Genomic DNA, 16,123 nt, shown 5'->3' on the forward strand with positions numbered 1-16,123 from the left:
GGTCTGCAGATCCCAAGGTATCGGTAGACTTGGGGCGACGGATGGCGTCCATCCTATCTGATGGATTTGGGATGGATGTGACGTGGAAGGCATATGAGGAGTTCGGACACTGGTATAAGGTGCCGGACGAGATTGATGATGTGGTGCGGTTTCTGAAGGAGAAGGCTGGATTTCTTGTTGATATATACTGTCTGTCAAGACAGTATATATCTAACTTCAATCATAGCTAATCAGCATGCTTCCACAGCATCCGGGAGTACCTTCACTCCAACCCAACGGCACGCATTTGTCTTGTAAAACCAGGACCTGTGAATTTCCTTTTCCGGCTAGTTTTGCCGTTTCTGGTATAGCCTCCCGATACGCCGTACTGTAAACATCGCTCTTGCTTTTTCTATTCAAACCAATTTGCCCAATTCGCTGGTTGATGTTTGAGAGCCTCAGGCTTCAATATGCCCCGCTCCTGATTGGCCCGCACTAGCGAGCCCACACACGAATGCCGGATAGAGGAGATCCACCCTCATCCATCTAGACAGCTACAGAATACAATAGTGAGATATGGCTCGTCCATAACCTGAAGAAGCTGCGGGATTATACCAAATCAACTGGCAAAATATTTCGCAATAATCTTGACCAGACGGGAAATGGCACTACTTTCCCGGCTACCACGGCGATGTCTGTGCTGTGGTGTTTCCCCTGCAGTATAACGGACCACATGTGTCCTGGCGTTAATGAGGCCCAGTAGTCATCTTCTGTCTCTATAATACGGGATCCGGCGCCCATGCCGCCTAGGTTGTAAATCGGTTTGCTGAAGACCCAGCACTGGTTCATGACATTGAGGAAGCCTGGGCCCGCGGCCTAAGTGCCTCCATGCTGACCTTGGATGTTAAGGGTGCATTTGACGCGGTCCTACTTGGCAGACTGATAAAACGTCTTAGAGATCAAGGATGGCCCTCTACAGTGCTCCGCTGGGTGCCAAGCTTTACCCAAGGCTGAATAGCAGCTGTATGACTGGATGGGTATCAGAGTCCACCTTTTGCAGTCCCAGCAGGCCTGCCACAGGGCTCTCCAGTCTTACCAATCCTCTTCATGCTGTACATTGAACCCATCTTCAAACTAGGCCCAACAATAACCCGCAGAGGCCGATTTGGATATGCAGATGATACCTGCCAACTAGTTGTCAGCAAGACAACACCATCAAACTGCAAGGAATCACCGCAGACTTGCTGGCATGGGGCCGAGAGGGGCTCACCTTTGATCTGATCAAAACAGAACCCCAACACTTCACCAAAGGCCGGAAGGGAAACAATCCCACCTGTATAATCCAAACCCCAAAGGGTGCAGTAGAGATTGAGCCATCCATTCTTAAAGGAGCCACACGCTGGCTGGGAATCTGGTTTGACCGGAATCTCAAATTCAGAATCCATGCCCAGACACTCGCCTCTAAGGCCAAACTGACAGCTGGTGGTATCCAAGCCCTGGCCAACACAGTACGAGGGAACAAGGCTCCCCTACTACAGCAAGCAACAATAGCCTGCATAGCCTCTGTCCTATGCTAGGAACAGGTAGACCCGCTGCGGACAAGCCCCTGGAACACCAAGGCCAAAGAGCAGCCAACCACTATACTCAAGGCCCAACACAGGGAGGAATTCTAGCGGTGGCTGGAGTTCATCCCACCACTTTCAATGGTCATCTATACAGACGGGTCCAAAGAAAAAGAAGACACAGCTGCAGGAGCTGGTTGGGTAGGCTACTGGGGAACCAGCAAGACCAAGATATTTTGTGGGCATGCAAAGCTCCCCAACCATGAGGTCTTTGACGCAGAGGCCAGAGCGGCCCTGCTAGGCCTACAAGTAGCCCTTAAGGATCCCAAAGCACAGTACTCTTCCAACATATATATCTGCCTGGACAACCTGGAAGCAGTACAACAACTCCAAAGCCAACCTAAAGGATCAAGCCAATCGACTTTCATGACCTTTCAAGAAGCCGCCCGGACATGGCCACAACTCCCAAGAACACTTGGCATACAGGCAGGCACAGTACAGGTAAAATGGGTTCCTGGACACACAGGCATTGAAGGCAACGAAGCAGCTGATAAAGAAGCCAAGATTGGTTGTCAGGCTCCCCTAGAGCTCCCCCCACCACCTGCCTCAATTGCTGCTGCCAAACGGGCAGCCAAGAGGATGCATTGGCAAGGTTTCGCCCACTACTGGTCGGATAATGCCCCCAAACGCTATAAGGACCTCAGAATAGGCCTAGAAAAACGTCCCCCGGAGCTGCTCCTCCCAAGAGCAGCCCTGGGCCGCCTCCTAGCTGCCAGGAGTAGCCATGGTGACTTTGCAGAGTACCATGAGCGCTTGAAACATGAGGACGCTCTGCTGACATGCTCATGCGGCCGCAGAAAGGAGTCATCCCACTTCTATCACTGCAGAGAGGGCCGCAAAGCAGCAGCACATCCATGGGGCCGCAAGTCAGTGACTGAGATCCTCAGCACAAAGGCCGGATTCACTGCGTTCGCAGGCTGGCTGGGAGAATCCAATTTCTATACAGATATCTGCCGACGACATTAGGCCACCAGAATCTGCCAAATTCAGGGATGTCCAGACCTCTGGTCTCTACCCCTCTCTCCAGACCCTTCCCTTCATCTTCCCCCTTTTCTCCATATGCTCAATTCGCTGGTCGACAGCCATGAAAACCCAAGCAGCCCCCCCGCGCGGGGGGCTACCTGTATATAGATGATAGATGGTAGTTTAGCTGGGTGTGTGTGTGTTCTATTTAACGTCGGGGGGAGGGGTGTAGTTTAGCTGGGTGACAAGCGGTTCTGATCTGCCCATCGTATGTCCCGCACCGGGACCAGGGCTTCTCCGCGCCCGAGGTCTCTAATCCAAGGATGCGTGGAAAGACCCGAACCTCGACGTAAAATAGAAACACACACACTACTACTACTACTACTGCCGAGCTTAGTGGGCACCGGTGAGCTGACCTGTAACCTGTGCACCATACACCCAGGAGTATACCATGCCTTCTCGTATATCAGACTGGTCTCTTGCATCTTGCTTTGCTCATTCAATGTTTTGCCAAAGTCCAAATTCTAGACTCGTAATATGAAGTGTCCTTGGAATTAATTTGGTTCATCCCTACTGAGCTATTTGATCTCAAAGCCAGGGCATTCAATATGTCTTTTCGCATGAAATTCGAAAATGCTTCTGGCCGTCAACAGAGGAAGACGCCAGAATACTGGCCGGATCTCGAGATTCTTCATATGCTACCATCCAGAAATGATGGTCTTTTCGGTTCACGATTTAACCCCACAAGCCGGCTGTTGTTTTCGAGTACATGAATTCTCCGTCGGTTTACTCTTTTGGGATAGCCGAATGAAACATGAAGCTCATAGGTTAAAACGCGGGGGTTCCGCACAGAAGCCAAGGCCATTAGCCCGAGAATGGGGGGAAAGGACATAGACTTGGAGATAGTAATCGAGGAGGAGGACGTCTTATTTAAAATATATTTCATTTCGTGCAGCGAACAAGAAGAACACACGTCCTTGGAAATAATCAAGATCGATATCGATATCAAAATGCCCCAACTACCTCGCTACGAGTATACCGGTCCCGTGGATTGCAGCATTCCACCAAATAGGGCCGTCCTGAAGGATAAAAGTGTTATTGTGACTGGTGGTATGTGTCCTGCCATTCCCAAGTTGATTTAATATTCTGTCTAATAGCACCTATAGGTGCCAATGGCATGGGCGAGGCAACGGTGCGCGCCTTCGCGGCAGAAGGGTATGCATGCCTAGGGTGAAAGAAAATCATACTAGGCCGAGACAGCTAATAGTAATGTCGATTACTTCCAACTTCAGGGCATACGTTACAATTGCCGATCTTGACGAGACTCGAGGAAAGGAGATAGCAGAGGAGCTGAGCCCGTTCGTTGACCAAAACACCTTCCAGAAAGCCATTCATGTAGGTACTGATATGTTCCAGGAATGCCCAGTTTGTGAAATGCAACATCATTTCCTGGAACGACCAGGCCGAAATGTTTGAAGCTGCCATTGCAAACTCTCCTCGCAAAGGTTGTGACATTGTTATCGCCAACGCTGGTATTAGTCGTGCTTTCGGTGACGACCTGTGGCCTTTGGATGGTAATATTGCCGATTCTATATACCCTGTTTGTATGATTTACTCAAGTTCTTATGCACTGCAATGCATAGATCCCAACGAGCCCCCTGTCAAGCCAAATCTCAACATTGTCAATGTCAATTTAATTGGCACAATGTACACCTGGAAGCTGGCGGTTCACTACTTTCGGAAGCAGCCCGACACTGAGGACCGGGATCGGTGCTTTATCATTACTGGAAGTATGGTCTCGTGGATTGATTCTCCGGTAAGTTGCATCCAGCCTTCTCTTGAACCATAGACTATTAAAGACTAAGGCATTTCTCGTATAAGGCAAACTGGCAATATACCAGTAGTAAATATGGACTGAGAGGTCTGATGAGAACGGCCCGCCGAAATTCTCACGAGCAAGGTATTCGAATCAACTATGTTGCTCCATGGTATACTCCTCTCCCCATCATATTAATTGAATTAGTCCCTCCTAATTTGACATAGCTATATCAAGAGCGCAATTCGTTCCGCCGCATATGAGGCCCAACTCATCTCCAAAGGCGTTGAGTTTGCAGCCCAGGAAGATGTGGCTCTGTGCATGATGAGACTGGCAACCGACAGAACAATCAATGGTATGCATTTTACATTATTGAAACCAATTAGCTACTCTATAGTACTGACTCAGATCTACTATATCACAGGCCACTCTCTGATGATCACACCGAAATCTGTTGCCAAAGAGGGTTTCAGGGATGTGGGAATGGATGATCATATCGAGGAGGGGTATTTCAAACGTAACCAGGAAGTTCAGCTCAGCATTATTGAGGATAGATGGGAGCCGGGTTGGAGTAAATGGAGGACTGCGGAGGGCGCTTCCAGGTCATGATAGAAGTCTAGGGCTTGCATATAGCATGGAATACTCTTGTGTATTTAACAACGGTTGCTTTCCAGAATTGCCTGGTAAATATTTCTCAAGATATTCTATTGCCCCATGGCTTAGTCCGACTTGATTTCAAATGGACCAGGCACTGGATTTGCCAGCGCCCATGCAATGCCGTTGCTCATCACTTCATCCCACTTCTTGCTTGCGGACAGTTTGCCTCCATACCGCCTGAATCCATGAGGTACACCGCGGAAGACATGAACATTGGTAGGTATACTAGATAAAATGATTGTTTTAGAAAATATCCTTCTAGGGTAGAATGTCCAAAGTACTCACCCATTTTCACTAAGCAGCTTTCCATAGAACAGACCCTCATCTCTCAATGGATCATTTCCTGCAATTCCAAAGGTAGTAGGAGGCAGATCCTTGACTTCATCTGTAGTCGCATTGCCGGGATTCATTTGGCGATCTTCTCTGGCATCCTTGGCATCGTATAACCCAAGTAGCTTGTTAAACAATTGCAGCCGACTACTCGGCAAAATGGGTGCTTCGGCACATTGCACGTAGCTTGACAACTCAGGACTCCTAAGCTTCTCCTTTCGTGGTGCATAGTGATCCAATAGAACAAGACAAGGAATCATCAGCACCTGTCCCGCGATCTTGGGACAATCTGCTAAGCGCTTATCCTTGCCACTCAGCTGAGCCAGCGTCAACGATGCAGTCATCCATGCTCCAGCTGAAATGCCGCCCACAACAAGCTGCTCGCTGATTCCGCCAATATCGGAAATGTGCTCGTGTACCCAGATGAAGGCGTCCTCGACGTCGTTCCAAGCGGTGGGGTAGCGATACTCTGGGGTGTGCCGGTAATTCACATTGAAGACTACAACGGGACTACCATGCTCAGCGCGCGAAGCGACAATGCGCGAGCAGGCTGCGTCCTCAGAAGAAAGGGTCCCAAAGAGAAACCCTCCGCCATGAAGATGGATGTACACAGGTAGACGCTCGGAGATTGGGACGCCGGCGGGGCGGTAAGTGCGCGCTTCGAGGGTTGCGCCGTCACGGGCTATGACTATGTGATCGTGGATTTGGACCTTGGAGCTGAGGCCTTGGTGGATCATGTCTTGTGTGGAAGTTTCCTCGCGGCTTTTGTTCAACAGTGCCTTCAGTTCTTCCACTGACAGGTTCTTGGGTGGCTGAGGCAGCGTTGGCTCGAGAGCAAGCCATTCTGGGCTGGGGCCCGTGTATTCAGAGAAGTCGGCCATTCTTGTCGTGGATGTATGTGAGCAGTGTAGAAGATGAAAGATTAGCACAATTCTCACCGAGGCATGTACTAATACCCCACAGGGAACCACCTCGGTTCGGCTGCTACCAACCGACTCAACGCGTTCGGTAATTACCCCACATGAAAATCAGACTAATTACGGCAAATGTTTATATAGATAATGCGTGACTCTTTTGATTTCTGGCAGGATAACAATTGAAACCCTCGGTTCGAGAACAAGCCAACTATGGATCCCGGGATTCCCTCCAATCCTCCTTCGCGCTCCTTGGCCGGAAAGGCTGCTATCGTGACAGGTGCAGGCTGCCTAGGTGATGGAATTGGAAATGGGCGCGCGATTTCAATCCTCCTTGCCGACGATGGCTGCGACGTGATTTGCGTCGACCTCAACTTGGAGTGGGCCAACAAGACTGTGGAGATAATAAAGTCCAAACCTGGTCGTGGACAGGCACTTGCATTTCGAGCAGATGTTACATCGGCAAAAGACTGTGAAGCGGCGATACGATATGCGATTGAAGAGTTTGGGCGACTGGATATCCTAGTGAACAATGTCGGAATTGGCGGCGCAGCGGGTACTGCAGTGGAGGTTGATATAGCACAATGGGCGAGTGGTATGGAGATCAATGTTGCCAGTATGGTACAGATGAGCAAGTACGCCATTCCGGCTATGATCCGGAATAACGGTAAGATTAAAGGGAGCATCGTGAATATGGGGAGTGTCGCTGGCTTGAAGGGCGGTACACCTCATCTGCTGTATCCGACTTCCAAGGGTGCCATAGTCAACATGACTCGTGCCATGGCGGCGCATCATTCCCCTGAAGGAATTCGCGTGAATTGCGTGTGTCCCGGTGTACGTTACGCTAATTCCTGATCTCTTTGCCTTGGGAACTGAAGCTGATCACCCAGTAGATGCTGTATACGCCCATGATGTATGGAAACGGCATGAGCGAAGAGGCCCGGGAGGCTCGTCAAAAACGAAGTTTGCTAGGAACTGAAGGAAATGGGTGGGATTGTGCTGGCGCTGTGGTATTTCTGGCTGGTCCTCATGCTCGGTGGATGACAGGAGTGATTCTCCCTGTTGATGCAGGAACAACGGCTGCGGTGGGAATCGGGATGACCAAGAGTGCGAGTGTTAATGCGTAGCCTGGATTATTTTTATACAGGTTTGAAATTGGAGTAAATTGACATTTAAGATTGCAACTATATGCGCAGACCTGAAGATACTGGAAAGATTATGATCTAGGATACATGAATGCCCTATGATAATTCGACCATCTCAGGCACGATCTGACACCAAAGCTATCCGGTCCTTTATCTTGCCATCTCCCAGATCTTTAAGGACCTTTGGAAAATCCTGCAACTTGCCCAATTCCACTTGGGGCTGGATGACTTCCTTGGCAATCAGGTCAAGCACTTCCACCAGATCCGACTGCTGTCCACCGTAGGTGAATATAATGCTCAGTCTCTTGCGGATGCCGATTTTCATGTCCAGTTCATTCGTGCGGTCGAGAGTCCCTACACACAGGATTTTGCCTCCAGGACGAACTGATGGATATTAGCGAAACGATGTCATAAGCAAAAAAGAAAACTCACCGATTTGCTGTGCATCTTGAAAAGTTTGATGCTTTCCTACAAATTCCAATATGGTATCAATCTTTCCCTGTAAGCAATTTTCCTTGACAAAATCCTGCACTGACTTTCCAATAGGAATGATATCCTCCCGTGGAACACCCAGCTTCAGAGCAGCATCTAGCTTTTCCTGTCGCAGATCAGATACAATGACTCGAGAACCAATAGCTTTCACTATCTGCAGTGCATTGAAGCCAAGCCCCCCAAGACCAAAAAGAAAAGTTGTCTCTTCTTTCTTGACCTTAGCACGGCGGGTTATACCGTGATAGGCCGTGTTGACGGCATCTGTCGCGACTGCAGCTACAGCTGGAGGGACACCTATAGCCGGTATAAGGATCTGCAATTCACTTTTCTTATTGAGAGTGAGAGACGTACCATCTGGTAATGGAATCGCGGCACGAACATCGACCGCAACGTACTCAGCATAAAACCCGTCCTGACCAATCCCATGGTGCTTGCTACCCGGGCATAGTTGTGGTATATCGCGTGAACATTCAGTACAGATATCTAAGCCGCATCCAGGTACAGCAAGAAGAGCCACTTTATCCCCCTAAGTGTATGTGTTAGTGCTGTCTGAAGTATGAGGAATTGGGGAAGAATCGTACCAACTTGAATCTTTGATCTGTCACTTGCCCCCCAATTTCTATAATTTCACCACATCCTTCGTGACCCTGACACACCAGATTAGATGTATGTTAATTGACAGAGGTTTGCTGAAAACAAAACATAGGGCCCATACCAGGATGTACTTCTCATTGAAATGTGGCCGGTCTTCAATGTCCAGAAGAGGCTGATCACTATGACATACTGCCATGAATGGGAATGTCAGACTCAAGGGTCTCAGAAAGCATGTAAAGAAACTGATTGTTTAGGTCTGCAAGGTCAGGTAAAATACCTCCTGATGCCAATAGCTTGACCAGAAACCCACTCACGGGGGTCGAGGGTACAGGAAGCTCTTCCCAAACCTAGGTTTGCGTCAGAAACACCAATTTATGATGGATAGGTGCACAAATATTTTGTTAGGATATTTTTACACCTACTGGATTTGGATTCCCTTTATGCTTCCTCCAGGCATGCATTGTGGATGGAGACGTCATGCTTCCCATGGTTGTAGGATAGATAGATATGTGCTATAGCTGGCGAAAAGAATTCTTCAGTCATCAAAGCTACAATGGAAGCACTTTATTGAACTAATACGGAATATTCCCATGGAATATATATCTGGTTTAAGTTGGCTAAGTCCCAAAAGGGAAAGCCGATGTGCACGGCTTCGCTTCCCCTCATTCGGGCCGGGCTAATACCGCAAAGGTCAATGGAAATGATGAAATGGTAATATCTGACAGTGAAAGCTCGAGTGTAGGAAATACATGCACAGTAGTGTAATAGCAGAGAAGCAATTGGAAATCCATATTTATCAACAATATGGAGATTTATCAGCAGTCTCAACATAGAAAGACAAATCATTACCCTCCGTCATCTCAAATTCGGTGAACCCATTCCCCATAAACCGAAACGGATTAGCACTGTTATACTCAATCTCGAAGTCTTCAGGGCGAATATCACTGATAAGCCGCTGAAACAAGATTGCACTGCCGCCAAACAGTGCAGTAACTCGGCCATCCACACGGTTTCGCTTATACCAACTCTTACAGCCACCAGTCCAGACCAAGGTCTTATGAATCTCGTCGCCATATCTCCCGAATGCGTCCTCAATTGATTGCTTCGGGACAATGTACTTTATGTCCTCGGTTGCAATTTTCTTGATCCATTTCACAAAGTAGTCGCCCGTCCAATTGAGAGACTCGACTAGAGAGCCGTGTCCGCCTAGACAGTTGGGTCCCATCATAATGAAATAGTTGGGGAAGCTAGACGTTGAAACAGAAAGATAGGAATTTGGCTCATCTTCCCATTTATCTGCTAAGTTGGTCCCGCTCTGGCCGACAATCGGGTAGTGAGGGCGATGGGAGACGTCGAAACCGGTAGCACAGATTACTGGGCAAAGTAAGTGGTCAATTTTATATTGAGAAAGATCTTTGAAAGAACAAACATACCGACATCGCATTCGAAGACATTTCCATCCGCCGTGTGTACAGCGTTTTCGGTGATTTTGGTGATAGGGCTATTACTGAGGTTGCAATTTGGTCTTGCGAAGGATTCCAGGTACCCCGGTCCAGGGGTGACACGGCGACAACCAACCTCCCATTTCGGAATCAGCTTTTCGCAGAGATCGGGGTCATAATTAAGCTTCTCAGCCATTTGCTGTGTGCCAAACCGAACGGCTGCCTCGTTGTTCTCGCCTTTGATGAACTATATCCGGCAATCATTAGACGTGCACTGTTTGTGGGCTCTGACAGAAACATACCAGACGGAAAGCTCTATTGGTTCGTGAGATTATACCCTTTCTGTACTCTTTGTGGGCCTCCGGGTCTCTGAATTGTTGCCTCTCTTCCTCCGAGTAGGCAGGATTGGCATCTTCCACATCCCGTCCCAGGTGCTTCGACGGGGGTACGCGATAGTATACCCATGCTGGGCTCCGCATGTAGTTGATTACCTCTGTTCCGGGAAGCTTTGCCATTTGTGGCGTGATCTGAATGCCTGAAGAGCCATTGCCGATAACGGCAATGCGCTTGTGGGAGTAGTCATAGTCATGGTCCCAATGCGCTGAATGGGTTATATGGCCTTTGAAATCAGAGACACCGGGAATATCAGGCCATGAGGGGTGGCTGCAAATTGGATTAGCTCGATGTTTTCTCTCTCCAGAACGCAGGGAGGTGGATGAACATACACCAGTACACCTTGTGCCGAGATAAGAATATCGCAGTATTCTTCGCGCTTGTTGCCCTCATGCTCGATAGTCAACCTCCAGCGTCCATTATCCTCTTCCCAATAGGCACCAGCCACTTTCGTGTTGAGCTGAAGATCTCGGTCCAAGTTCCATTTCTTCACTGTCCGCTTGATATACGCCTGGATCTCCTCCCCGCCAGAGTAAAACCGGCTCCAATCGGGATTTGGGTCGAACGGAAACGCATAGATGTGCGAAGGGACATCGCACTGTACACCAGGATACGAGTTGATCAACCAGGTGCCACCGACATCGCTTCGCGCTTCATAGAGAGTGTGGTCCACGAATTCTTGCAACTCAGGAAATCGGTGCTGGAATTTGTGTGCCATTAAAAGACCAGAGAAGCCCGCTCCGACGGTGACGACGCGCAGCTTGCGGGGCTTATATGCGTAGTCTGTTTTCAATGGAACGGAATGGCTCTTCGATGAATGTGTACCATTCTGGCCGTTGACAGCCGTCTTCGCGGTGTTAACTCCGTTTGCCCCGGGCACTTCAGGCACTTCTCCATCTACCGGTGCTGGCACGGAAACTGTCATTGTGATATTGGTCTTGATTGAGGGGGAAAAGACACGACAGTTGATATTTGATTGCAAGAAAGCTAAAAATCCACGTCCAGGGACTCTATGCCGTTTTGCTTTTCTCAGCGTCGGACTTTATATTGAAAAAAGAAACCATTGATAGATAATACGTATTACGGAAATCCTGCTGCGAAGGATAAGTCTCCGAATTTGGAAATCAGTTAACTAGACAGACCCCGGCCTCCAAGTTGCCGAAGCCAGGATATGCATATGACTGTCGGTGGTTTTGACATTGTTGGTATGTCACGCTCACAGAATATGGGATTTGTGCCCACGGAATGATACCATGCCAAATACCGGCCCAAGACAAGGCTAAAGTAGGACCAATACCGGCGGTTTACTACCGGTAAGAAATGCACAGTTCGCCTACAAGGCCGAGCTGTCGAAGATGTCAATCAGTAATTACTTGGCTAATAAAGGAAATTGCGGGGAAGCTTTCCCCGCATTTCTGGCAAGGATGCCTGTATCAACATTGTCCAGTATATGGTGTAGTACTCTGGGTTTTCTTGTAGTTGGAATATCGTCTTCTTCGAAAACGGAAATCTGATATTTGTGACTATGTCGGCACCGTCTTGGTTGCCATTTACGGGCCATCAGCCTAAACGGAGGCGAGCAGAACTTGCCTGTGTCGCATGTCACAGCAAAAAGGTATTTTTTTTTTCTCTACGGCTTCGATAAGCAAGTAGTGAGTGACGCCTGCAGATTAGATGCGACCTACAAGCGCGAAGTAGTCAGGGCTATAGTAACTGCAGCAAGTGCGAAGCTACCGGCAAAGACTGCCGGTTGGGTTATCCCGAATGTGTTCCTTCACCGAGCTCGTACTTACCGATTTTCCTAGGACGAGACCATCAAGACGAGGTCGGCCTTCTGCAGCAAATGCGTCACCATTGACGCCGCCGGATAGCAATAACAATTGCAGTGATCAAACAAACCACCCCCGACGCCAGAGCCTGCTCGCCGATCCTCCCGTCCAGGATCAAACATCTCTATCCTCTGGACAAGACGGACTGTCCAACCTCGCCGGGGATTTCCCCGGCTTATCCAAGAATAGTGGACCGCTGGAACTTCCCCGAGATTTGCTCCAGCCGGCGGCAAATGGCGAGCAAACGAGAAACAAGAATTTCCACAACATCGGATGGTCGTCGATCAATGACCCATCTTCGGGCCAAGCGCTCCCAGAACCCCAGAGCAAGCCTCGGCAAGCGATGACCAATGATTCACCAACGACTCAACGAACGGAAGACCACTCGGAGCATAATGATAGCTACCCAGTGGGCCATGTATTTCTACCCGAGCTACAGACAAATGCTCGAGACCAGGAGCGGCTCATTGCTGAAAGACCATCTGAAGTGCCCCGTTTGCCTGATCCAGACCTGCAGCAGACATTCGCAGAGACATACTGGGAATACTGCTACCCATGGTGCCCCGTGCTGGACCGAGACACACTTTTAGAAGAGCTCGCACGGTCTCCGCTACTGGTGAACGCCCTGGCAGTGGTTGGCAGCCATATTAAACCACCCATGATCCCGCATGATGGACCAGCTAGCTATTATGAGCGAGCACGTATCAGGTTCTACAACGATGAAGAGGCAGACGTGATGATATCGCTCAAAGCAGTTTCTCTGTTCTATTGGTGGAGTCCGCGGCCACCAACTATTCTCCATCGTCATTCTTCCTGGTGGTGGACCTCGGTTGTCATTCGGCATTGTCAACAGCTCGGCGTGCATCGCGAGCCAGGTCCTGATAACCCACTCCGGCAGCAGGTTGACCTCAATCTACGACGTCGGATATGGTGGACCGCATTTGCGCGTGAGCGTCTGACTGCTCTATGCCAAAGCAAGCCGTGTATCATTGACCCAGAAGATTGCACGCTCTCGGAGCCGACGTTAGAAGACTTCTCAGGGGCCCCGGACAAAGTGAAGGCCGAGGTATTCATATACTGGGTACGCCTGTGCGCCATAATTGGCGATATTGCAAAATACCTCGCGCGTACCAGCGACTCTGGAGTATCGGCATTCCCAGCACATTTAGCCCGCGAGCTCATCCAGTGGGTGCAGTCGCTTCCTCCCCATCTGCAGCTGCCAATTGGATCAGATCGCACAACCCAATTCAACAGGGATGTGCATCAACTTCATCTTCCGTATCTTGCTGTGATTATCATCATTCACCTTCAGCGCTCATCCTACTCACAGCCCTTACCACAAGCTTATCCACCCGCAATCCTGGCTGCCACATGCATGGCTCGTATCATGCGGGACATCCTATCTCGCGGAGGAACCAGATTCCTCATGGCCATAACAGGCTGGTATTGCGGCACGGCGTTCATCGCGCTGCTGCAAGCCCTTAGAATAGAAGGTTTAGCCAAAGATGCCAATCAAGACCTAGACATCTTGACTTTGGCCGTGGATCAGCTTCGAGTCATGTGGCCTACTGCTGCGGTCTTCTACTCTGGGTTTGGACGCTTGCGGCCTAGTTGTACTGCACCGGAATTTGACTCGCAACGTACACCTGGTCCAGAGCTAGGCATGGGGGATGGGACTGTGTACATGGAGATGACGGATGGTATTGACTGGACTACTTATTTTCCGTTTGCAACACCGCGAACCAGTGGGATTGCTGGCAGACTGTTGGTCCCGCATACTGAGGAGCTCTTTTTTGATGATTATGCCTTTGCCGATACTATGCTTCAGTTTCAAGATCTACTTGAGCATTGCGATTCCACCTCCGGGAGTAATCTTTTTATGTAACATAATGCCAGAGATATTCAGCGTCATGTCACTGTGCTGAGCCCTACGGGTAAATATAGCTTCTCCAATCGCCTCAAAGTATGGGAATCAAATAACTCATGATAAATAATTTGCAAAGTCAACTTTACTTTACCAAATACACGGCCAAATCCTTTAACAATCATGCAAGTACCAAATCCTCATAATGCCTCATGACCACATCTTCAGCGCACTTTCGATAGCCCGGCGCCGGACCCTGATACCGAGCAATAATCCTCTCCTGCTTGTGAGCCAAATTCTTATTCACACCAGTCATCCATGAATCAACATCATTAGCAAGCAGTCCCACCGCACAAGTATGGACATGCTCCGTCCAATCCAGAACACCCTGCAGCGTCGTCTCAGCAAAGGTAATGCCCCGGTTTCGACAGAATTCAATAAACCGTGCCACCCAGCTGGCCGCATACTCAATGCTGCGAGGAATATTTCCAAACATCTGGTGCGGACCCATAACCATCATCATATTGGGAAAGCTCTTGACGAATAGACCCAAGAAAGTGCGTGGGCCCTCGCTCCACCGGTCTTTCAGCTTAACTCCGTCCACACCCTGGAAATCTATCGCGGTGAATGACCCGGTTACAGCGTCAAATCCCGTAGCGTAAATAATCATATCGAAATCAAAGGACTCGTCCCTCGTCCGGATGCCAGTTTCGGTGACGCATTCAATTGGATTCGACTTGACATCCACTAGCCGCACGTTGGGCCGGTTGTATGCCTCAAAGTAGCCTGACTCCAGGGGCACACGTTTCGTCCCAAAGCCATGGCACTTAGGGATGAGGGTTTCCGCAGTGACAGGGTCTTTTACGCGCTGACGAATCTTGTTTGCGACAAACTCGCTGAAGAGGGCATTTGACTCTTTGTTTGTGTTGATATCACCGAAATTACTGAGCCATTTGGCAAAGCCGCGTTGCCTATATAGGTCTTCCCAGAATGCTTCGCGCTCTTCCGGGCTCACATCTAGGGCACTTCGCTTGTCGGACATGTGCATGAAGCAGGACCAGGACTCGGAGCATTTTCTGAATATCTCGGGGTAGCGAGTTCGGATCTCGTTCATTTCCTCCGGGGAGAGGGGTGCATTTCGTAGAGGCAGGCTCCAGTTCGGAGTTCGTTGGAAGACAGTCAGGTGGCCCACTGTCTTGACAATCTCCTGGATTGCTTGGATGGCAGTGGCGCCGGTGCCGATGATAGCGACGCGCTTGTTCTCAAAATCTGCTTGCTCTTGCGGCCAGCGAGCCGTGTGGATTGCTTTTCCCTTGTAGGTTGCGACTCCGGGGATGTTGGGCATTGTGTAGTTGTTCAGAATGCCAATGCATGTAACCAGGAATCGCGAGGTATATTGCCGTCCTTGTTCATCTCTCAGCAGCCATGATTTAGTCGTGTCTTGGAAATGTGCAGCAGTAATTCGAGTATCGAACTGCATGTCGCGGCGAAGATCGAACTTGTCGCACACGAACTCGCAGTACCGTAATGTCTCGGGCTGCGAGGCAAAATGCTCGGACCAGTTCCACTCGTCGAGCACCTCTTGAGAAAATGAGAAATTGTATGAATAGCTTTCAGAATCGAATCTCGCGCCTGGATACCGGTTCCAGTACCACGTTCCTCCTACACCTCCGCCGGCCTCAAGGACTTTCGTCCGCAGGCCTAACTGTCGCATCCGATATAGTGAATAAATGCCGGAAAGTCCGGCCCCAATAATGAGGACATCATAGTCGAGGTCCTCGTTCATCTGGCTAAAGTTGGGTTCTTCGATGCTGCCCATGGTGGCTCAAGTGTAACGGCTTCTGTTGTTTAAGATAGTGTGTGAATGCTTTTCTTTTTGACCTCAGTTCATACTGGTGAGCAATATATGGCAATCCCTTATCAATAGGATAGCTTCACAGTTATGCAGCTCTCGCATTCGGCAATTATGCCACATGGCCGACAAAAGCATAGAGTAGCCGATTGTAGACAAAAGACGATATGCGGGGGTGGAGAGGTCTTAGAGCACAGCCGGTATCCGCTTGTATGAAGCCGAGATGAAAGG

General features: G+C 49.4%; 7 protein-coding genes across 7 annotated transcripts; 3 read left to right on the plus strand and 4 right to left on the minus strand.

Annotated features, from left to right (window-relative positions):
* Window positions 1-3,574: 3,574 nt before the first annotated feature.
* ASPGLDRAFT_132816 (uncharacterized protein) lies at window positions 3,575-4,989 on the plus strand (the record flags this gene model as incomplete). The annotated part of the gene is made up of 8 exons (XM_022541151.1): window positions 3,575-3,674; window positions 3,731-3,779; window positions 3,857-3,922; window positions 3,981-4,138; window positions 4,208-4,380; window positions 4,446-4,552; window positions 4,608-4,735; window positions 4,805-4,989. 8 exons carry the CDS (start codon window positions 3,575-3,577, stop codon window positions 4,987-4,989), a joined length of 966 nt encoding a protein of 321 aa, XP_022398005.1.
* Window positions 4,990-5,099: 110 nt separating this feature from the next.
* Window positions 5,100-6,248, minus strand: ASPGLDRAFT_38096 (alpha/beta hydrolase; the record flags this gene model as incomplete). The annotated part of the gene is made up of 2 exons (XM_022544905.1): window positions 5,100-5,262; window positions 5,323-6,248. The coding sequence occupies 2 exons, from the start codon at window positions 6,246-6,248 to the stop codon at window positions 5,100-5,102; spliced, it is 1,089 nt and encodes a 362-aa protein (XP_022398006.1).
* Window positions 6,249-6,357: 109 nt separating this feature from the next.
* On the plus strand, window positions 6,358-7,463 carry ASPGLDRAFT_155153 (SDR family NAD(P)-dependent oxidoreductase). Its single transcript, XM_022542357.1, has 2 exons — window positions 6,358-7,115; window positions 7,175-7,463. Exons 1-2 carry the CDS (start codon window positions 6,495-6,497, stop codon window positions 7,406-7,408), a joined length of 855 nt encoding a protein of 284 aa, XP_022398007.1. The 5' UTR covers window positions 6,358-6,494; the 3' UTR covers window positions 7,409-7,463.
* Window positions 7,464-7,488: 25 nt separating this feature from the next.
* ASPGLDRAFT_1498271 (zinc-binding dehydrogenase) lies at window positions 7,489-8,995 on the minus strand. The gene is made up of 7 exons (XM_022542081.1): window positions 8,935-8,995; window positions 8,790-8,859; window positions 8,634-8,701; window positions 8,500-8,565; window positions 8,270-8,444; window positions 7,859-8,212; window positions 7,489-7,810 (listed from the first exon to the last, which is right to left on the minus strand). The coding sequence occupies exons 1-7, from the start codon at window positions 8,989-8,991 to the stop codon at window positions 7,542-7,544; spliced, it is 1,059 nt and encodes a 352-aa protein (XP_022398008.1). The 5' UTR covers window positions 8,992-8,995; the 3' UTR covers window positions 7,489-7,541.
* A 137-nt stretch (window positions 8,996-9,132) lies between these two features.
* On the minus strand, window positions 9,133-11,426 carry ASPGLDRAFT_155154 (flavin-containing monooxygenase). Its single transcript, XM_022542358.1, has 4 exons — window positions 10,680-11,426; window positions 10,257-10,617; window positions 9,946-10,201; window positions 9,133-9,886 (listed from the first exon to the last, which is right to left on the minus strand). The coding sequence occupies exons 1-4, from the start codon at window positions 11,270-11,272 to the stop codon at window positions 9,309-9,311; spliced, it is 1,788 nt and encodes a 595-aa protein (XP_022398009.1). The 5' UTR covers window positions 11,273-11,426; the 3' UTR covers window positions 9,133-9,308.
* A 446-nt stretch (window positions 11,427-11,872) lies between these two features.
* Window positions 11,873-14,061, plus strand: ASPGLDRAFT_132845 (uncharacterized protein; the record flags this gene model as incomplete). Its single annotated transcript, XM_022541156.1, has 3 exons — window positions 11,873-11,962; window positions 12,017-12,096; window positions 12,153-14,061. 3 exons carry the CDS (start codon window positions 11,873-11,875, stop codon window positions 14,059-14,061), a joined length of 2,079 nt encoding a protein of 692 aa, XP_022398010.1.
* A 160-nt stretch (window positions 14,062-14,221) lies between these two features.
* On the minus strand, window positions 14,222-15,859 carry ASPGLDRAFT_28153 (flavin-containing monooxygenase; the record flags this gene model as incomplete). Its single annotated transcript, XM_022543730.1, has 1 exon — window positions 14,222-15,859. One exon carries the CDS (start codon window positions 15,857-15,859, stop codon window positions 14,222-14,224), a length of 1,638 nt encoding a protein of 545 aa, XP_022398011.1.
* Window positions 15,860-16,123: the final 264 nt, after the last annotated feature.

The sequence above is a fragment of the Aspergillus glaucus genome (genome assembly GCF_001890805.1).
Source record: "Aspergillus glaucus CBS 516.65 unplaced genomic scaffold ASPGLscaffold_19, whole genome shotgun sequence".
Lineage (NCBI taxonomy): Eukaryota > Fungi > Ascomycota > Eurotiomycetes > Eurotiales > Aspergillaceae > Aspergillus > Aspergillus glaucus.